This window comes from Panthera uncia, assembly GCF_023721935.1.
Source record: "Panthera uncia isolate 11264 chromosome A3 unlocalized genomic scaffold, Puncia_PCG_1.0 HiC_scaffold_11, whole genome shotgun sequence".
NCBI lineage: Eukaryota > Metazoa > Chordata > Mammalia > Carnivora > Felidae > Panthera > Panthera uncia.
Window position 1 is genome coordinate 11,789,749 of NW_026057578.1, and position 22,580 is coordinate 11,812,328.

At 45.7% G+C, this 22,580-nt stretch overlaps 1 protein-coding gene across 2 annotated transcripts in view; it reads left to right on the forward strand.

Moving 5' to 3' along the window:
- B4GALT5 (beta-1,4-galactosyltransferase 5) overlaps positions 1-22,255 on the forward strand; it is a 73,489-nt gene extending 51,234 nt beyond the window's left edge. The window contains exons 1-9 of one of the 2 annotated variants that reach the window (XM_049650624.1): positions 4,251-4,638; positions 5,304-5,438; positions 15,168-15,281; positions 15,896-16,020; positions 17,010-17,126; positions 17,718-17,905; positions 18,617-18,739; positions 20,947-21,048; positions 22,011-22,255. In XM_049650624.1, the coding sequence (XP_049506581.1) occupies positions 5,321-5,438; positions 15,168-15,281; positions 15,896-16,020; positions 17,010-17,126; positions 17,718-17,905; positions 18,617-18,739; positions 20,947-21,048; positions 22,011-22,158 (1,035 nt within the window). In that variant the 5' untranslated portion in view covers positions 4,251-4,638; positions 5,304-5,320 and the 3' untranslated portion in view covers positions 22,159-22,255. Of the gene's footprint in view, positions 1-4,250; positions 4,639-5,303; positions 5,439-15,167; positions 15,282-15,895; positions 16,021-17,009; positions 17,127-17,717; positions 17,906-18,616; positions 18,740-20,946; positions 21,049-22,010 lie in introns of those variants that run through there. The other variant, XM_049650623.1, reaches the window with a different exon arrangement.
- The last annotated feature ends 325 nt before the right edge of the window (positions 22,256-22,580 follow it).

Sequence of the window (22,580 nt, forward strand, 5' to 3'; positions counted from 1 at the left end):
TGGCCATCTGGATGTCTTTGGAGAAGCTTCTATTCATGTCTTTTGCCCATTTCTTCACTAGATGATTTGTTTTTTGGGTGTTGAGTTTGATAAGTTCTTTATAGATTTTGGATACTAACCCATTATCTGATATGTCATTTGCAAATATCTTCTCCCATTCTGTCAATTGTTTTTTAGTTTTGCTGATGGTTTCCTTCACTGTGCAGAAATAGTTCATTTTGGCTTTTGTTTCCCTTGCCTCCAGAGATGTGTTGAGTTAAGAAGTTGCTGTGGGCAAGATCAAAGAGGTTTTTGCCTGCTTTCTCCTCAAGGATTTTGATGGCTTCCTGTCTTATGTTTAGGTCTTTCATCCATTTTGAGTTTGTTTTTGTGTCTGGGGTAAGAATGTGGTCCAGGTTCATTCTTCTGCATGTCGCTGTCCAGTTTTCCCAGCACCACTTGCTGAAGAGACTGTCTTTATTCCATTGGATACTCTTTCCTGCTTTGTCAAAGATTAGTTGGCCATACGTTTGTGGGTCCATTTCTGGGTTCTCTGTTCGGTTCCATTGATCTGAGGGTCTGTTCTTGTGCCAGTACCATACTGTCTTGATGATTACAGCTTTGTAGTATAGCTTGAAGTCTGGGATTGTGATGCCTCCTGCTTTGGTTTTCTTTTTCAAGATTGCTTTGGCTATTTGGGGTCTTTTCTGGTTCCATACAAATTTTAGGATTATTTGTTCTAGCTCTGTGAAGAATGCTGGTGTTACTTTGATAGGGATTGCATTGAATATGTAGATTGCTTGGGTAGCACGGACATTTTAACAATATTTGTTCTTCCTCTCCAGGAGAATGGAATCTTTTTCCATTTTTTGTGTCTTCTTCAATTTCTTTCATAAGCTTTCTATAGTTCTCAGTGTATAGATTTTTCACCTCTTTGGTTAGATTTATTCCTGGGTATTTTATGGTTTTTGGTGCAATTATAAATGGGATCGATTCCTTGATTTCTCTTTCTGTTGTTTCATTGTTGGTGAATAGGAATGCAATCGATTTCTGTGCATTGATTTTATATACTGCCACTTTGCTGAATTCATAAATCAGTTCTAGCAATTTTTTGGTGGAATTTTGGGTTTTCCATATAGAGTATCATGTCATCTGTGAAGAGTGAAAGTATGACCTCCTCCTGGCCGATTTGGATGCCTTTTATTTCTTTGTGTTGTCTGATTGCTGAGGCTAAGACTTCCAATACTATGTTGAATAACAGTGGCGAGAGGGGACATCCCTGTCTTGTTCCTGGCCTTAGGGGGAAAGCTCTCAGTTTTTCCCCATTGAAGATGATATTAGTGTTGGGTCTTTCGTATATGGCTTTTATGACCTCAAGGTATGCTCCTTCTATCCTTACTTTCTTGAGGGTTTTTATCAAGCAAGGATGCTGTATTTTGTCAAATGCTTTCTTTGCATCTATTGAGAGGATCGTATGGTTCTTGTCCTTTCTTTTATTGATGTGATGAATCACGTTAATTGTTTTGTGGATATTGAACCAGCTTTGCATCCCAGTTATAAATCCCACTTGGTCGTGGTGAATAATTTTTTTAATGTATTGTTGGATCCGGTTGGCTATTATCTTGTTGAGGATTACTGCATCCATGTTCATTAGGGAAATTGGTCTATAGTTCTCCTTTTTAGTGGGGTCTTTTGTCTGGTTTTGGAATCAAGGTAATGCTGGCTTCATAGAAAGAGTTTGGAAGTTTTCCTTCCATTTCTATTTTTTAGAACAGCTTCAAGAGAATAGGTGTTAACTCTTCCTTAAATGTTTGGTAGAATTCCCTTGGAAAACCTCTGGCCCTGGACTCTTGTTTTTTGGGAGATTTTTGGTTACTAATTCAATTTCTTTACTGGTTATGGGTCTGTTCAAATTTTCTATTTCTTCCTGTTTCAGTTTTGGTAGTGTATATGTTTCTAGGAATTTGCCCATTTCTTCCAGATTGCCCATTTTATTGGCATATAATTGCTCATAATATTCTCTTATTGTTTTTATTTCTGCTGTGTTGGTTGTGATCTCTCCTCTTTCATTCTTGATTTTATTTATTTGGGTCCTTTCCTTTTTCTTTTTGATCACACTGGCTAGGGGTTTATCAGTTTTGTTAATTCTTTCAAAGAACCAGCTTCTGGTTTCATTGATTGAGGAGTGTTTTTCAAAATCTCATCCAATCTTGAGTCTGTGAATTCGTGTTTATTTTCTTTTGTTTGGCAAAATGTATCTCCTCAGTCTTGTGTTTTTTTTTTTTTTCCCCCAGCATTGTGCTAATTCCTGTAGATAATTAGAAAAAGCCTTAATAGGTGGTTTGAGTAAATTTGTTATTTGAATGGGAAGACCAACACATGAGACAGTTGTTAGGAAACTAAGACAAAATATAAACAAAGGGCAGATTTTTGATAATCTGTAACAGTACCACAGAAATTCGAGGAGGACTAAAGAAGTGTGTAACTGGGAATTGAAGGATTAATGAGATTTGCATGGTAGACAGGAGCGCAGAAGCCCCCGGATGGAAGGCTTTTGAGCAGGAGCAGTGTGGATAAATCTGTAATTAAGAAAGATCCATCTGGCAGCTTTGTGTAGGAGATAAAGACTGGAAAGCTAGCTCCTTAACAGGAATCGTGTAAGCCACGTGGGTACCTGAAATCTTTGAGGGAGAGGTGTTGGCTAGAGCAAAGTCCTAAAGCTCAGTCCTCTGAGCATGGGTGCACCTGTACGGGTCCGTGGCTCAGCTGACCTTGGTGAAGGTGCATAGAGAACCTGAAGTCTAGAAACTGACTGTAAGTTGAATAGTTCTTACCTGCCTCTTAGGATAATTATGAGGATTAAATGAGATAAACAATTCTGTAATGAAGTGCTCAGTGAATGCAACTTAACTATTTATTATGTAGCTGCACTTCCCTAGAGCCCTGGTTCTGGAAATGTCCTCAGACCCCCACACTGGTATCGCCTGTGAGGTTGCTGCGAGTGCAAATTCATGGGCCCCACTCAGGCTCCAAGTAGCTCTGCAAGGTGGTGGGCAGGGAAAAGTTTGAGAACTGCCCCAGAGGAATCCTGCCCTTGGGATTCCAGAACAAAGAAAGGGAGAGAATTTAAAAGAGGGGCCAAGAACAGTGTCCTTTGCAATGTAGGAGGTAACAGGCACCGAGAAGGTTGTGAAATTTAGGGAGAGGAAAGCAGTGATTTTTTGCAGTGCCCACGAACTAACAGCTGTACACACAAAGTTTAATTAATATTTGTTTCTATGTTATTGAAGACAGCTGGTTTAGTAGTATGTTGGGGATGGAAGGAAGATTTAGGACAGTTATATATAATATGTATAATGTATATATTATAATAATAAAAGATACCATGAAACTACATTGGAAATTTATTACTGGATGGACTTTACATCTTCTGTTTAGGGATATTTCTGGACTGCCTACCTCCTGTGACTGGGCATTGTGATGTCTACCTGCTGTAAAAAGAAAGTGGGATGTGACTCTTGCTTTCAGAGGCTTCACGGAATTACACTTTTTAAAGGATTTGAAGGGATCTTTTGCCGTAACTCCTCTGGCTATAGAGAATAAACACTCTGATCTCCTCTCTGCTGACGCCAGAAGTTAACGTGTGGTTGTCTTCCTGTCGGTGCAAGGCCTACATTGAAACTACCTAATTTCTCCCAAAAGCATTCTGAACATCGACTTTATTTTTAATTTGTTTATTATTTTCTGGCTCCGGATATACCTTCGGGATCATTGAAATCTTTTGCAGTGTTTTATGTCCCTGGTTAACACGGGCCACCTGGGGTTTTTCATGGAGAGCTGTGCCCGATGGTCCGTCCCCATCCCCACCCCCATCACCAGTGCAAGCAGCGAACACAGTAGCCTGAAATACAATAAATTGACTTCTCCGCTTCATCCATTTAGCCCTTATTTACTGCCCATTGTGTGCAGGACACCGAGACGATAATGGTGAAGCAGTGTCAACAAAACACGACTCGTGCCCGAGGCCACGTGCATCGAGGCCGAGTGGCCCAGACGTAGCGGACCTGTCTGGGGCTTGGTGGGAGGGCAGCCACGTGTTCAGAGGGTCTCCAGCGCGGGCCAGAGTTCAGATTTGCAAATGTGTGTCTTGAAACCTTACCATGTCTTGGAAACGGACGACTTGGTAGTTGAGATTGCACGGGGAATGCAGGCGCTGTGCTCGCGCGTAATCGTGACTCCCCAGTTTGACATCTCAGAGACACTTGCAGAGAACGCAAGTGAAGCTCACTCCCCAGAGATGACGATGATTGGACAGTCGGTGCGAATGATCGTGTGTCACGATTATGTTTTTTGCTTTGGTTTGGTCTTATTGAGGGTCATTGACATACGTGTCTCGGGCGTGCCGCACCGTGGCTCAGTACTCGTGTGTAGTACGAAGGGAGTGCGTTTCCGTTGCACGCGGACCAAGCAGCCTGCTCGTTTCCCATTTGCTTTGGACTTCGGGGCTGGGGTGGGTGGGTAGTCAGACTGCTGGCAGTCTTTCACCGTCTTCTGTTTCTCTCCAAACCCCCCAGAGAAAAGTAGCTGGACCTTAGTACACCACTTTCAGAAGGTTGCCAAGACCAGACCTGGACCTAAGTGTTTGCAGTAGGCAGAGCGGTCAGTGGTTTCCTTTCATAGCCAGTGAGCGTTGAGAAGGTGAACTTAAAGCGAGATGAGATCTTCTTTAAATTAAAGGTTTTGTGATCATCACAGCGCTAGAATACCGATTGGCTATTTGAAGACCTGGTGGAATATAATTTTTGTAATTTATGTGTTTGGGTTTTTTTCCTCAAGCTGCTGAATATTGACAGACATGCCCCCTTAGTCCTACTCAGCTACCCAAGGAATGTTGGTGTCTTAGGAACATAGAGCCCAGGATGAAAAATAGAGTTAAGGCATTTGGGGGTTTCAGAGCTGAAAAAAAGTGGGTTGTTTTTTTTTTTAATGTTTATTTGTTTATTTGGGTTTTTTTTTGTTTTTTTTGAGAGAGAGATAGAGAGCGAGCAGGGGAGGGACAGAGAGAGAGGGAGACAGAATCCCAAGCAGGCTCCGTGCTGTCAGCACAGAGCCTGATGTGGGACCCAAACCCGTGAACCATGAGATCATGACCTGAGCTGAAAGCAAGAGTTGGATGCTTAACCAACTGAGCCACCCAGGCGCCCCTGAAAAAACTGTTTTAAAGAAGGAAAGCAAGTGAGCCAAAGTATGTGTGTTTATTTTGTTTTGTTTTCACGATGGCCTTTGAATTCACCTCTTTTCCCCTTCTCTTCTGTTTTCTGCAGTGAACACCTACCTCTTCATGATGCAGGCTCAAGGCATTCTGATCCGGGACAACATGAGAACCATCGGAGCTCAGGTTTATGAGCAGGTGGTTCGGAGTGCTTATGCCAAGAGGAACAGCAGCGTGAATGACTCAGGTATATTTTTAGTCAAGAGATGGTCTGATTAGAACGTCTCCTCCCCAGAGAGGTAAATTTGGTTCGAATAATTATTTGTGATGAGAAAAAGTGCATTGTAAAAGAGAGAAGGTTTGGCTGAGCCTTCCCTTCTTCCTAAAAAAGAGGTTCTTGCAAAATGAATCCTTCTTCGTGTTGCCAACACTATACTCAAGGTGACTGGATGACTCCAGTTTTGCTCCTGATACTTTTCAGGGTTGGGGGGGTAAAGAATATCTTTTAAGACCCCTTTTTTCAGCCTCTAAGAGGGGACTAAAATTAAGCTTATGTTTAGGACACCAGCAAAACAGTTGTTTCTGGAAAGAATTTGATTTCAAAAAATGTTCCATACAGCCAACGAGGAAAAACAGAACTTGGTTGGACTTCCTCACACTTGCTTATTTTATGGCTCAACGTTGTGGGGTTGGTTGGATCGTTGGTTGGTTGGTTGGTGGGTTGGTTTTGTCTCGTTAGTTGCACGTAGTGGTGGTCCACGGTATTTTCAAAGTAAATCTGGCCGTGGTTGCCAAACAGGAAGAGTTGCTCCAACTCTGTTCTTCCTGTTGGACTGTGCTTGAATTTCGCCAGTCCCATAGGACTTGCTTACCTCGTTGGTTATGAGTGCTTTAATTGAGACTTAACAGATTTCCATTTCATAATAATCACGTCATCTGGGACAGCCTCCGCAAATTAACAGCCACTTCTGGAAGAAATGTTCAATAGTTTGCCTGGTTTATCTTCCCTAGTCAGGTGTGGTTTTCATCCTGTGGTTTAATTCCAGCTACGTGGCTGAGTTTGGTAGTCAGAATCCTTCAGCTTTGCAGAAAGCTTTTGAGACTATTCAGCTAAAGATAGCAGTGATGGACGCAAGAGTGAACATTTCTGCCTTCTCAGTCTTTTGGAACTTTTACCTGTGGCTTTTATTATCTTACAAGCACTAATTATATAAAGAGGAAAAAAGAACACAGAGGTTAGATGGCTTGCCTAACATTATATGAAAAGAGCTTGTTCCTGAATCATGGTTTTGACTCTAACTATTTTTATAAAGGCTATACACAGCAAGTTCTTCACCTTTGAAAGCTGTCTTTTTGGTCTCTCTTTTTAACTCCTCCAAAAATTGAACATAGAAAGTATTTCCAGATGGTTAAATGGGACGGTCGTGAGGCGTCTCTTGTCTGGCCAGAGATGTATTTTATTTAAAAAATAGACACCCCCGAGATTTTATTTTGCTAAGCATTTATGATTTGCCTTTGTATTTCTTTAACTGAGACCCAATGTGCTTTCCTGTGGCTTTATTACCAATTTCACTCAAGCCTAGTGCAATATCATAAAATGAGTATAGTTGAAGAAATATTCTTGCCTCCAAATCAGACTTCTCTAAGTTCTGAGATTGTCCAGAGCTCACTGTAGAATGTGAAGTTGCTTTGCAAACACTGCAAATGAAAATTCTGTGGTGCTTGGGATCTCGGGAGAAAGCATTGCCTCTCAAAGGGAAGTGAAATCCTTAAAAGAATTGACCACATCCTTGTTTATCATCAGTCTGGCCTGCTGGCCAACTTAGCAACAAAGGACTACAGTTAGCAAACCAAAGCTTTAATACTTCCTTTCTTCTTGTTTGCAAAGAGCAAGTGATTGGCTTTTCAGAGCCTTTCGGCCAAATTGTGGTTTCATTAAACAATTGGCCTGAGCCCTGAACCAGATCTGGAAGAGGAATCCATACAGTTTCTAAAGGCATGAGAGAAGGCTGAGCACACTTTCCTAATTCATCGTGTATGACATTAGATTTTGCAAATAATCTGCTCAAACATCATCACCCTTGACTCAAGCATGGTCCTGTCAGGTGGACAGGATTTTATGTTACTTCCATTTTGCACAGGTAGCACAAATAATCTTAGAAGCGTTGGAGTGACTTGTTCAGGTGACTTTGCCCGAACCCTGCCCCAAACCTGCTTTTCGTTGTGTGATGAAACTAGGGAGTCCTTTGACTACTCATCAGCCTTCCCCCTGATGAATCAGTCAGGAAAAAAGGAACATTTGTGCTGTCATGACATTTATCCGGTCCAAGTCTCCATGCCTCTCCAAAGTTAGATGATACTGGGACGTCCATCTGGGCATTTGGTGAGTTAGTCTGTTCTCTCTCAGAAGTTAGAGGGCCACAGGCAGCTGCCCTTCCTACAAGCACAGGATCTCACTAATCACCCTGAAACTTGAAAACCAAGTGGTGCCCTCGGAAGACGTATCCAGGGACCCATTGTGATTTGACTTTGCGCGTGTTTATTTTCAAATTGTCATAGACCAAAATAATTCTTCCCAGCATCCCTCTGGTGGGAATAATCACCCATTTTGTGTCCATGGTGTCTGTTTCCCTTATAAATTGGAAGTCTTTAGCTGTCAGGGGCTGTGTTACTATGCGCTCGACACTTTGCTTGCACTGCCTCATGGACTCGTCATAGGAACTCAGTAAGGCGACTGCCGCGTTCCCACTTTAGAGATGAGAAGGTAAAATACAGGGCTCGGTGGGGCTGTGGTGTAGGGCTTGCCGACCTCCGGATGCCAGCAGCCTTCGCGGCCTCTCTGGTCTGGAAGCCCCAGCACGTTGCACACCGCCTAGCACCCAGAAGGCCCTCAGGAAGTGGTTTTTGAGTGTGTGAGTGAATAGATTTAACAAAACATTTTAAGTGTTGTAACCTAATTCTGAGATTACCATCTTAATTGGCTTCCATGTTCCTGGCACATCCTTGGGGAGTGAGTTTTAAAGAGGAAATATCATTTCATTGGAAAGGTATCCAGTGAAAACCCACCATTTTTATTCATTTCAAAGCAGTGCCAGGCAGAGAGGGCACTCTCGACCTGATCCTGCTGAGATAGTGGGTGACCGTCATTTCTGACCCGACCACTCCCACCACGGGCTTGACAAGGGTAGCAGGACGGAGGTGGCCCACGAGCTCCACTGCCCCACCCTGGACACAGTGCTGGGGCCCATGCCCATCTTCAAAGGCTTTCATTAGGCCAAGTGTAGCTAAAAAGCTTAGTGTGGCATTTAAATAATGCTGGCTTTATCCTTGAAAGCCAAAGTGGTGATTGTCCAATAAGAATGCACTTGTCAGGGGTGCCTGGGTGGCTCAGTCGGTTGAGCGTCCGACTTTGGCTCAGGTCATGATCTCACAGCTTGTGAGTTCGAGCCCCGCGTCAGGCTCTGTGCTGACAGCTCAGAGCCTGGAGCCTGCTTCGGATTCTGTGTCTCCCCCTCTCTCCGCCCCCACCCACTCGCATTCTGTCTCTGTCTCTCTCAAAAATGAATAAACATTAAAAAAAAACAATTAAAAAAAAAAGAATGCACTTGTCAGGATCAGGACTGTGAGCCAGGAGATACACCTGAAGTAACAATAACCTGGAGAGGAGGCTTCTCGGTGCCGTGTGTGTGTGTGTGTGTGTGTGACCTCAGGAATCCTGCAGAATTTACTGTGAGCAGTAGGGGAGATGCTCAAAGAACATTGACATCAGAATGGGTCATCTGGGTTCATCTCTTCTAGCCACTTAGGATTGTTTTTAAGTTTATTTATTACTTTTTTAGTGATCTCTATGCCCGATATGGGGGCTTAAACCCATGACTCTGAGATCAAGAGTCACACACTCCTCTGACTGAGTCAGCCAGGGCGTCCCCACCCACTTAGTTTTATAAATGAGGCGAGTGGTTGGGGGACCGGGCCTTTCTCATCCTTAAATATGAGTTTGCAGGTGCCATTCTACTTGGTAACTTTTACCCAGAGGGAGATTTCTTGCCTCTGTACACACGTGTGTCCGCACATGCACACAGACCTTCCCACACTTACAGCCCCAACCCCTTTATAGTCACGTGCTCAGAAAAATGTTCTCTTGTCCACATCCTTGGAAACAGATCTGTTGCCATAGGCAAATAAAGTGAATAAAGTCATTGCCAGGGCACTGTGCAATAGATTCAGTGAGCTAGATATTCTTAACCTCTTTGTCTCTGGTTGTTGTTTTTCTTTATTTTTTAGGAAAAGAAAATTTTTTTAAGTTTGTTTGTTTTGAGAGAGAGAGTGCACGCGCTCATGCGAGCAGGGGAGGGGCAGAGAGAGAACGAGAGAGAGAATCGCAAGCAGGCTCCACACTGTCAGCATGGAGCCTGATGCAGGGCTCGAACTCATAAACCACGAGATAATGACCTGAGCTGAAATCAAGAGTCAGACGCTTAACTGACTAAGCCACCCAGGCGCCCCTCTTTCTGTCTGGTTTTTGGGTGCTCAGTCCATGGTCTTCCTTGTGTCTACTCCCCCAGCAGGTGCAAGGTCATCCTTAGGCCTGTTAACTCGTGAAAAATGCTAATTCTTTGTATTTTACAGATATTTGTTCTGATGACAGCTTGCTAGTATATACACATTTCCACATTTTTCAAGCAGAGAGGGGGAGTGTTTGGTCTTTTCTCAAATGCAAGGGGAAAGTGGTGGTTCTTCCTGGGATCTGTTGGTCAGCGTTTCCCAGTCCCAGCTCAACTGGATTTGGCAAGATAAGGGAGAGGGCAGACGTTTGCCCCTCCTAAACACTGGGGTAGCCGTGCCAACCTGAGTGCACATTGGAAACTCCCAGGGGTGGGGGCTTTAAAAAATACCAGTGCCTGCACCCCTCCCCCAGAGGTTCTTACTTCATCAGTCTGGGAAACAGCCTGTGTGTTATTAGGGTTTTTACAAGCTTCATAGACAATTCTAATGTGCAGATGTGGCTGCCGAAGCCCTGCTGGAAAGCAAAGTTGAGTAAGCAGGCCATCTGAATTTGTAGGTACGAAGGCTCTCTGCTGTTTTCCCGTTTTATAAATGCAAAAACAGTACCTTCTTTGCCTTTCTGTCTCCTTTGCTGGAGGAATATGTCCTGATTTAAAACAGATTCGACTGAAAACACAAAGCCTCGGCCAGAGAAAGTCAGCCAGCTTGTTTTCCCGCCCAGCTGCTCCCTCCCTCATTCAGCAGAGAGGAAGAGGAAGGGGCTCCTGGCTGGCCCAGTCAGCACCGTGCGACCCTTCATCTCGGGGTTGTGAGTTCCAGCCCCACGTTGGGTGTAGAGGTCACTTAAAAATAAAGTCTTCAAAAAAAGAGGGGAAGAGGAAGAAGCTGTCATTTGGAAGCTCCCGTTTCTGGGCAGCTGGAGAGGAGGACTGGGCACCCACGGTAACTACATAGTTTTACCAGGTCACGAGCAGCTAATTTCCTCTGCCTCTTCCACTTCTTTCAAAGGTTTCTACCGGTGAGAAAGCAAATTTTACTTAAATGTTTATGTAAAAAATTTAAAGTTAGAAATGAGGAAATGAAGGTTTTTGTGGGCCTTTTTTCCCCTCACGGTGTAGGGCAAGGTTACTTCTACTTAGGAGTTGTTTATTTGTGGGGGTTAAAAAAAATAGTTTATTAATATAGTAATCAGAAGGGAAAAAATGAGTGATGTTGATTTGGTCTTGTTTGTTTCATGCTCGTTGCTACTAGGTTTATTAGTGTTTGAAGAGAGTAGAAGGGGCTTTATAGGATCATTAGGTTTAGAAAGTGTCTTGTCTCTTCTCCTACATCATGGTAAGTGTTATCTTTTTTCTTCTTCTTTCCTGTTTAGGCTGTAGTTCTAAAGCTTGGTTCTGTCATTGCCCAGAATTATTATTCTCTTCTGTGTGTGTGCTTTATTACTATTATTTGCTTATGAAAATGCTATTATGTTGCCCCTGGGAATTTCTTCTCCTTCAGAGAGGCAAATGTAGTTACTGTGATGCTGTTTTGAAGAAGCTTCTCCCTCTGCACATGTACATATCACAAAATACACATTTTCTAGTACACATGAAAACTTTTCTTAAAGAGAATCGTTTATAGATTTAAACACACACACACATATGTATATCTACATATATCTACATATATATACATGTAGATATATATACATGATTAAGAAGTAAAATCAGGATTATCCAGAGTAATGATTAGTATTGGAGGTGCTTGACAGAGCTTTTTGAAATGTTAATACTTTCAAAAAGGATCAGTTTAGGACAGGTGTACATGTATGAGCTGAGGACTTTTGAACTCATTTTTGTTGTAAATGTGATTTTGCCTTTAGGGTTCGTGCTGGCTTTGTTTTTGGCGATATGATGCAGGCTTGGTGTTTTTCAGGAAAGCTGCTAGTGAAAAGGACAGAAAGCATTTTGTTCTTTTCCTCCCCTATTAAGAAATTTAATTCTCTTCAAGTCAACGCTCACTGAGTTGTGTCCTGTGAGTGCTTATAGAGTACATAGCCCTGTGCCTGTATAAAAGGATTCCCTGTACTTACTCACTGTTTGATTCTTGGAAACCATCTCACAGTGTTTTTTAAAAAAAATATGAGTTGAAGATTGTATAATTCTCAGGTACAAAAGTGAGTTTGAGTAGAAAGTTTTAATTTCGTAGAAGCTGCATGAATCCCCAAGGATCGGTAAGAGAGATTTTAATACTCTGAAAAAATAGTGCAGTGTAATGGAAAGATCACTAACCCAGAGTTACCCATGCACTGGCCAGGTCTCCTTGTACCAGTTGTGTAGACACGGTTTCTTTTTCTGTAAAAAAAAAATAAGAAGTTGGAGGGCCCCCTTCATACAGATCCCCAGGAAAGAGGCATCAACTCCACACTCTTAAAGCCTCACTAAAATGACAGTAAACAGTGTGTGTGTGTGTGTGTGTGTGTGTGTGTGTGTGTGTGTGTGTGTGTTGAATGGCATAAACCCTGAAGAATGAGGAGAACAAGAAGGGAGACCACAGCAAAAAATTTTGGAAGTTGGAAAGCAGACAGACCGGTGATAAAGGGCTCAAAAGACCCAAGAAAACTGACTGATAATGCGGCTGCAGGGAAAGCCGATAACGACCCCCAAATCCCCCAGAAGCTCAGGAATTAGCAATATTAAGTACTTTTGCAGATAAGACTAAAAGTGGCAGCCTAGGTAAAGATAGATTGAAAGCTATTTAAAAAGCAGTCAGAAACCCAGATTCTCCCCTATCCTGGCAAAGAACTAGACACTTGATAACCCTCAGAGGTGGTAAGACAGAGGCCCCTCAACTTGAGGGCACCTGGCTTGGCTTAGGTGCCCTATTCTCCTCCTCAGTCCCAGTGTGCCTGTGGCAGGGACTGCACCATTCTGCCAGGAGGTTAGCAGAGTCCTCTAGGGACACCTGGCTGGCTCAGTTGGTAAGTGCGTGCAACGCTTGATCTCAGGGTTGTGAGTTCGAGCCCCATGTTGGATATAGAGGTTCCTTTAAAAAAAATCTTTATAAAAGAATAGAGTTCTCTGGGGAATCTGATTGGACCAAGAAGAAAGCCCCTAAGGAACTGACGCTGGAGGCTTCCAAACCAGACTTCTTGCCACAACATTCTGCAACGCAGAAGCTCAGTCCAAGCCCTGCCAGGTAGCTGGTTAGTCCCCTCTGAAATACTAGCGGATAACCAAGGAAGACTGTGTTAGGAATCAAAACGGACAAGCAGCAGCAAATCAGGAGAAAATAGGCCATGCTGGCAGAAGAAAACTCACAACACCTATCACATATGTTCTCCAGGGTGTGGGGAAAGGGATTGCAAACATGAAAAGAAGTATATTGTAAGAAATGGACATTCAGAAGTAAAAAGGACTTGTTAAAATAAAAAATAGCAGGAATGATAATTAAAAAGAAGGGTTGGGTAAAACGAGGAAACCTTTTAGAAGGCAGAGCAGAAGTGGCAAGATGGTGAGTTAGAAGAGTTGAGAGGGACACCCGGGGGGCTCAGTCGGTTAAGTGTCCAACTCCTGATTTCAGCTCAGGTCTTGATGTCACAGGTCATGGGTTCAAGCCCTGCATCAGGCTCTGATCTGACAGGGCAGAGCCTGCTTGGAATTCTCTCTCTCCTTCTCTCTGTCCCTCCCCCACTCACACATACTCTCTAAGTAAATAAATAAACATTAAAAGGTGGGGGGGGGTGCGGGGCGTGTCTGGGTGGCTCAGTCTGTTAAGCATCTGACTTCAGCTCAGGTCACGACCTTGCGGTCCATGAGTTCGAGCCCCGTGTCGGGCTCTGGGTTGATGGCTCGGAGCCTGGAGCCTGCTTCCGATTCTGTGTCTCCCTCTCTCTGTGCCCCTCCCCCATTCATGCTCTGTCTCTGTCTCAAAAATAAATAAACGTTAAAAAAAAATTAAAAAAAAAAATACTACTCTTCCTGCCCCCAAATTCTAGAACAGGAGGACATGAATTTCTACACGGTAAAGGTCCACCAAATGGTCAACACAGCGGGTGACAATAGACCCCAAAATAGAAATGTAACATTTCCTGACCCCAGAGGAAGTTCATCACACTCTGGGAAAGCAATTCCCGGTCACCTTTACAGGGACCCGGAATTGGAATGGCTCCAGGTTCAGCAGGAGGCGTGGAGTCGAGCACCTGCCTGGTTCTCCGGGAGGATTGTGTCCAGCCCGGAATTCTGTAAGCCCGGCCCGCCTATGGATCAAGGGAGAGACACTAGAAACAGATGTACTTCCATTCCCCTGCTTAGGAAGCCAGAGGGAGATGTGTTCTAGCGAGAAAGAGGGAGAAATTGAGCCAAGGAAAAGTGAGGTTCCACACCTGCTGAGAGGGGAGGGGAGACCCCAGGACAGCATCTGCACAGTGGGCACAGCGGGGAGCCAGTCCAGACTGGTCGGAAGGCGCAGGACCTCTTTGGGATGACAGAGTTGAGGGAAGACGTGAGGCTTGTGAATGTCTTAAGTGGGAATGTGGTGGCAAAGGGCACGGTGTCGGCTTAGTCGTGACACCACATGAAACTAAGCAAACGGGCACCTGGTGGCTCGGTTGGTTGGGTGTCCGACTCTGGCTCAGGTCATGATCTCACGGTTCATGAGTTCGAGCCCCACACTGGCCTCCGTGCTGACAGTGCCTTTGTGAGTTCGAGCCCCAAGTCCAGCTCTGTGCTGACAGTGCGGAGCCTGCTTGGGATTCTCTCTCTCTCTCTCTCTCTCTCTCTCTCTCTCTCTCTCTGCCCCTCCCCCACTCACTTGCTCTCTCTGTCCCTCTCTCGAAATAAATAAACTTAAAAAAAAAAATAACAACTAAGCAAACAGAAACAGTCGCTCCAGGAAAAAATTATGCAGGAAAAGAAAAGGAATCCTAACCTTCCACATTTCTTAGCTACAAATAGTATCTGAGGAATAAATCCTTCCGTGTACATACTAAGGATTTTGTGAACCACAGTGATCATATATGTTGGGGGATGGGAGGGTGAAAGAGTGTGTGTGTCGTGGGGGCAGGGAGGGAAGAGAGCAAAACCCACAGACCTAAAACAGAAGCTCCTGGAACAGCTGTCCGTGGAAGTGAATACCACAGTAGTTGTCTGAAAGAAGTGAAAATAATTCCTGTAGAGAGTAAGACATGGGAGGGGGACACTGTTTCATTTCTTTCCTTTTTTTTTTTTTTTAAATTATGTTCTAGAATTCTTTGCACACTGAGGTGCATATAAAACTGTAGTAACAATAAGAATAGAAACACCGGTTAGCATAAGATCGTCTGTTAACCTGTTTATTGATGTGTTCGCATTTTTAGCTGCGGTAAACAGCTAGCCCAGAGTCCCAATTCTGCAAAACAAAAAAATGCTGTCTAAGAAAAATACTTCTCTGGTAGCCCTCTGAGAATTGCAGAATTGAGGACATGTGCCTTTTTTTCTTACCTCTCTAGATTATCCTCTTGACTTGAACCACAGCGAAACCTTCCTACAAACCACAACGTTTCTTCCCGAAGACTTCACCTACTTTGCAAACCATACCTGCCCTGAGAGGCTCCCTTCCATGAGTGAGTAGAGCCGCCCTGACTTTGCAGACTGACGGGTCTTTTTATCTGATTAAAATAAGAGTGAGAGGTTTTTTTTTTTCCCTAATGTTTTATTTTTGAGAGAGTGCAAGTGGGGGAGGGGCAGAGAGAGGGGGCTGCAGAGGATTGGACGATGTGGGGCTTGAACTCACGAACCGAGAGATCATGACCTGAGCAGAAGATGAATGTCTTGAGTTTGGGCATGATCACTCGGGATCACCGATCGGTGGTGGGGCCGTGCGTGGGTGCTCGCCTCCGGAGCCCTCAGAGAGGCTTCAAGCACAGCCACTTTCCTCCTTCCTCTTTGAGACGTTCAGCTGCCATTCACTCAGTCTCAATTTCTTTCCACTCCATTGGCAGAGCCAAAGCTCTAAAGTCTTAACTTCTTGACTTACTGCTTTGCCCAGTAATAGTGATGAAGTGAAATACAGGGGGTTGCAAAGCAGAGGAAGGGCCTCCCAGCACTGTGAAAGATGGCAGTCAGCTGAAAAAGCATTGAACCTCCCTAGAGAGTGAAACCCTGGACATGGGGGGGAGGCTTCTGTCATTTTCTGGCCTCTTAATTCTTTTTCTCCCCCACCCCCTTCTGTGTTCAGAGGGCCCAATAGACATAAACATGAGTGAGATCGCAATGGACGACATCCATGAAATCTTCTCCAAAGACCCAGCCATCAAGCTCGGAGGTCACTGGAAGCCTTCGGATTGCATGCCTCGATGGAAGGTAGGCTGTGAAGTCAGACCAGATGCCAGGAGGCCCACCTGGACTTGGCCATCATCCCAGGTCGCCGTGGGATTCACGGACCGTGATAATCTGTGCTTTGCACCCTACTGCCCGATGCAAAGTATCTGCAGTTCATGGAAACACTTTGGAGGCGTGGGTTTCCCTAAGGACAGGCTGCAGCCTCCGAAGTGTGTGTCGTCCGCATGGCTGAGCGGGACCCTTTGGTCTTCTTTATAGGCGTCTTGGCTAAGCAAGGAGGAGGGTTGGTAGATCTCTTGGGCCATGTTAGCAAAAGCCATCTTCACAAATCCGGGGCTGCATGTGCCTCATTCGGCGTTGTTACTCTGAGCTTAGTGCGACCAAGAGCGGAGTTCTCCAGCCTGACACTGAGAATTTCTGGTGGTTTTTCTGCATGACTGTAGTTAGGAGGCATCAGCGTGTGGATCTGGCTCATGACACCGGCCTAAGTCCAGTGTTTCAACAAGGGTTTATTCAAGTGCTGTTTCTGTGCCGGTCCTGCAAGGACAAGGCAGATCTGGAATACACGGGCATTTCCAGCCCATCACTGGGCGTGTGACCAGCACTAAGAGATGAGATAGATATGTATATATCTATCTCAGAGTGCGCTGCACGCTCTAAGGGGAAGTACTGTTTTGTGGAGCGTGTTTTAGTTGTATGCCTCTGTATCTATGGACGTGTTTGTGGGACAGGTCTTGGTGGAGGATGAACGTCTTCCTCTGGGTTGTGGCCTAGAAAGAACTCACTCAGCAGGTGCACTATGTACACAGCGTGGTGTGTGTGAGGACAAAGTCCCCTTACTTCCGAGGGTCCACCTGCCAATACAGCTGCTCCCTCAGCAGAGGCTGCGGACAAGGCAGCCTTCCAGAATAGCCCAAGAGCCGGTCCCCCGATTCCGCAGCAGCCTCGTGCCACAAAGCAGAAGTCGGGGGGACTCACGGGGCGTCTTCTCTCGCTGTGACCCTCTCCAGGTGGCGATCCTCATCCCCTTCCGGAACCGCCACGAGCACCTCCCAGTCCTGCTCAGACACCTGATTCCCATGCTCCAGCGCCAGCGTCTGCGGTTTGCGTTTTATGTGGTTGAACAGGCGAGTGGCCCTTCCTTCCCTCTTCTCTCTGTTCCGAGGCGGCAGTTTAGAGTCCACCTTTGGAGTGCAGAGCTAGCGAAACGGAAATCTGACGATCGAGCCATCCAGAGGTGAAAGGGAGAGCAGAGAGAGCAGTTTGGGTTTGAGGTGTCACTCGAGACGGGCAGACCCGAGTCCAGGGTGGAACTTTGTGTGCCCTTCAACAAAGGCTCCTTGTGTGGGGGTGGAGTCAGAGCTGCCTTGGGTGGTGTCTTCAGTCTCCAGACCCAGGAAATTCCCCTTAAGATAAGGATAAGGAGCCGTGAGTAGAAGTGGCTGTATTGTTCTTTCCTCCCTTTATGGGACTTCCAAATGCTGTTATGGGTTGAATGTCTGCCTTTAGGACAGTCTTGGGAGAGAGTCATCACCCCTCTCATTTCTAAGGAAATCGGGGCGAGATGTCAAGTGGCTTGTGAGGCAGTGATGAGCGTGCTGGCCCAGCCCCCAGGGGTCCCTCCCCGTCGGGTTCAGTAAGCGCTCCTTTAGGCAGGGCTGGGACAGCAAAGAGTTTGCTCCGGGAGCAAAAGAAAAATAAAGTTCTGCTTCTTTTAGGTCGGCACCCAGCCTTTTAATCGAGCCATGCTTTTCAACGTCGGTTTTCAAGAAGCAATGAAGGATCTGGACTGGGACTGTCTTATTTTTCATGATGTGGATCATATACCAGAAAGCGATCGGAACTACTATGGATGCGGGCAGATGCCGAGACACTTCGCAACCAAGTTGGACAAGTATATGTACCTGTGAGTATCATGTCCCCTGGAAGAGGTCAAATCTGAAAGGATGCTGAGAGATGCAAAGGTGGCCAAACCCAGTTAGCTCCACCCAGCACGCATCGGCTGGCGAAGGGATAAACAAAATGGAGCACAGCCACGGCATGGCACGCTATTCGGCAGCAAACAGGAAGGGAGTCCTGACACGCTGGCAGGTGGATGAACCCTGAAAGCATTGGTGCGAGGCAGGAGCTACTTACCAGAGGCCATGTGTTGGCCTGATTGTATTTCCGTGACTTGCCCAGAATTCGGCAAAGCTGCAGACACAGAAAGGACAGTGATGGTTAGGGTTGAGGGGAGGAGGGGGAACGGAGAGTGGCCACTGATGGGTACAAGGCTTCTTTTTTGGGGTGATGAAAGGTGTTAGAATGGAGTGGGGTCGTGGTGGCACGACTCCGTGAATGTCCCAAAACGACGAAGTTGTGTACTTTAAATGCGTGAATTATATGGAATGCCAGTTACGTGTCAATAAAGCTGTTATGAAAAAACAATTAGAGAAGGATGCAGTTAGCTACGGAGGGCGACGTGCCTCAGCACAAGGAAACGGTTGCAGATGGGTCAGGACAGCAGTGCGGAGAGCGCTGTTTCACGTTATGTGGTTCTCCGGTGAGGTGGCGGCCTGTCCTGGGGACAAACCACCCTTGGACGCACAGATGACTGAAGCTGTACGTCTCCTTCCAGGCTTCCTTACACCGAGTTCTTTGGTGGAGTCAGCGGCTTAACGGTGGAACAGTTCCGGAAGATCAATGGCTTCCCAAACGCTTTCTGGGGTTGGGGTGGAGAAGATGATGACTTATGGAACAGGTACCCCCTTTTCCAGTTTCCGGTGCCTTCTAGAAACACTGCCTTAGGCTCCCCCAGACAAGCGCCACGCAGGAGGGATAGGGTGCAAGCCACGGAGGTAATGTGAAGTGTTCTAGCAGCCACGTTTAAAAAGGTTAAAAAAGAAAAAGACGGGAAATTAATTTCACTATTTTATTAATAAAACATGTTAACAGTGTATTTATCGTAATATATCAGAAATAATATCCTTCCAACATATAATCAGTATAAGATGTTGACAAGACCCTTCACATTCATCTTTTTTCCCCCGTCTAGCTTTGAAATCTGGTATTTATTTTACACTCCTGGCACATTTCACTGAAACCTCCCCAAACCAGAGGTCACATATTAGTGATGTGTACACATATTTATCCGTACCATCAGGTCAGGCTTGCGTTGTACAAGTTTGGGTGAACGGTGCTGTATTTGAGTACGTCAACTAGTCTTTTTACACAGTAAGTGAATAGTAACCTAGTAAGGAACAAAGAAGCAAAAGAATTTCTACCTTGTATCTGTTTACTTTCTAAATTGGCTTTAAAAAAGAAAGCTACGTGTTGCTTTTTAATTACAGAGCAATACTTGCCCGTAAAAATTCACATAATACAAAGGTGCATAAACCAGAGCGTAATTCTTAATCCCCCACCGCTATCCTATTTCATTCCTAGGAAGTAGCGATTTCGAACAGGCTGTTTCTTTCCCCACTTTTTTCTGTTCCTACGTAAATAACCCAGGCCCATCCCTTCTCCAACCACGTTAATACAGAGAGAGCCACTTCCTTAATTTTAGCAACGGCATGGTATGCCTTTACGTGGATACACGAGAATTTATTTTAATCCTCTCCCGTCGATGAACATTGTTGTTCGCAGTTTTGAATATCCTTGTTCACGTGTGCAGATATTTCTGTAGCTTAAATTCCTTCTTGTGGGACGGCAGAGTCAAGTAAGTTGCTCTTTTGAATGTGGATGGTAATCGCCAGGATTTTCTTCCAGAAGAGATTGCAGAAAGAGTCCAAGCCATGGTGCATCACCGTTCCATCACGGCCAACATTGGCTATAAACAACCTTTTACATTTCGCCACATTTCGGCCCTTCAGCAGCCGCGTGTGGCCCGGGGCTGCTGTACCGGACAGAGGAGCTCCAGAGAATTCTTTCTCAGTCTGAGAGATAAAAATGGCATCTCATCCTTTTAATTAATTCGGGTTTCTTAGGAACCCGGTGAGGATGAACAGCTTTGCCACAAACCTACTGGTTGACTGGTCCTTGAGTCCAGTCAAACTCCAATTCAGGACATCTGTCAGTTCTCCGCTGGCACTGTCCCCAGGTCAGCAGGAACCCCCTTGGGTGCAGGATCTGGGGCTGGTTCCCCCCAGTGTGCTGCACAATTCCAGGCACACAGTAGGCATCCTATATGTATTTATCAACTCAGAGTAAGAACACACTTTCCTGTATCAAAAGGAGAGTGTAATTTGGAGTCAAGAGGAGGATGTTGAAATAATATTCTCCCTCAGTGTTGACATATGAAGACAACCGTAAATTTTACACAGCTCTCCAAAGTCTGCCTCCATGCGTTCATAGTTTCTTACAGTCCCGTCAAGTTTCCAGTAAACCCAGCTTGCAAAATCCTATCTTTTTCATAGTAAGGATAAATAACCGAATACCTCCTTAAATGCTGCTGTCCCCATAGTGTTGTGAAGTTTTACATCTAGATCAGAGGATGTCCTGCAAATGAGTTGACCTCCGTGGTGACGGGGGAGTTGGGCAGAGTAATTAAGTTCACAACCAGGAAAGCACAGTGCAACTCTTGACTTTCCTGACTTGCGTTATAGCAGGTGGTGGAAAGGAAAAGTGTTTTGTCCACCAGTGAGAAAAATATTGATAGGATCCGAACAAGCCGGCCGAGAGGGCGTGTGCACTCACCCCCTGGGGGACGCTCACCGATGTACCTGTCCCTGGGGACCTGGCAGCACACCTCACTCTCGAGAATTTTAAATTTCTTTTCTTTCTCAAAACTTTTTTTGTATTGTAGACCTCTTGTCTGCAACCATGCACTTGCCCAGAGGGTAGGCAATTGAATATTTAGGTGCAGAAGTTCTGTTGTTCACCTTGGGGTTTCTCAGCCTCAGCATAGATGTGGACACCTGCACTGCTAGATCATTTGGTCTAAAAGCCCATTCTCTTTGTCTCGGACAGAGTACAGAATGCAGGCTACTCCGTGAGCCGGCCAGAAGGCGACACCGGGAAATACAAATCTATTCCTCATCACCATCGAGGAGAAGTCCAATTTCTTGGAAGGTTGGTGCAATGTGTTTATCCTTCTCACAAATACCCTCTGTACTTTGCATTTGCAGATGTCCCAGAGCATGTGGCAACCCTTTGTCTTCCTCCCCACCTCCTCTCTAAGGTCCGGTTCTGGTGGCTGTTGAATAGTTCTTGGAGAGATGTTCATTTACCCGTGAGGCAGGCGCTTGTGTGAAATCAGATTATCGGTGCAAAACTTGATCATAGGTCTTTTAAGGAAATCGGTCACTTGGCAGCTTAAGCTTCATGGTCTCTTCTGTAGTCTTCAGGGAGTTGGAGAAAAATCCACTCCCGTTAAAGGTCTCTGTGTAACCTACACCCACACCACAGAGCAGACTGGCGCCCTTCCTGCGAGCTCCGGTTCCAGAAGGGTGGCCCCTGAAATTCCGTTTGTACTTGCTTTGTTATCACCTTTGCTTCTGATAAGAAGCTTCCATACTGGACTGATTGGGGCATATAGATGGAGGGACATCTCTGCCTTTCCAGGAGTAGCTTTTTGTCTCGTTAACTGGGAGGAGGCCTGTTCTCTGGACCATCAGTTCTCGCTGCATGCATTCTGTTGTCATGGGAGCAGGAAGGCACCGAATGCCGACCCTGACCTTCTCATCCGATGGATTTTTAGTATCTTACCTGCCACTCCCCTGCCCCCTGCCCTTACCTTCGGCAAGTCATTTAACATCATGAGCCCTGGCTTCTTCATTTGCTACGGGGCAGGTACGTTAACTGAAATGATGTCATAAGGAAAGCACCTGGCGTGAAGTAGGAGGTGTTTCCCATAATAACATAACATGTTTCCCATAATAACATCTGGCCTGGAGCAGCTGCACGGTGGGCCAGTCACCCGCCAGGGGACGCTGCCCTGGGTTGTGTCCCCTCCCGTGTCTGCCCCGCCCCATCCCCTGCCAGGAGGGGTCTCCCCTCGCTCAGAGCCACCCCTCTGTTCTCTGCTTCAACAGGTATGCTCTGCTGAGGAAGTCCAAAGAACGGCAAGGGCTGGACGGCCTCAACAACTTGAACTACTTTGCAAACATCACATACGACGCCTTGTATAAAAACATTACTGTCAACTTGACGCCCGAGCTGGCTCAGGTGAGCGAGTACTGAGAGGAGGAGAGGATGTATGTGCTTTACCCGCCGCCACCCAGAAGGCAGCCTGGTGTGAGGTCTGGGGGCTCCACACAGGAAGAGAGTAGAAATACAGTGTCTGATGAAGGATCACAGGGTTCGAGGGGGAAAAAAAATGTGAACAGTGTCCACGCACAAAACGCCTTCACTGTGGCTTGGGAACTCCCTTCATGAGGACTGGCTTTCTGTTTTCACAAGACGACGTCTGTCCTGCTGCTCTGCTCCCCCGGTCTCCTGCCCCAGCGTCCCGTCTCAGCCAGGATCTCTCCACCCGGAACTGAGATCCGCCGCGGTCCCACCGCCGAGCCCGTTCCTACGAATGGCCTTTGGAGCAAAGAGGCAGCCCCACCCCAGGGCAGCGCAAATGAGACTCCACACACCATTCTTCTCCATCTCTGGTG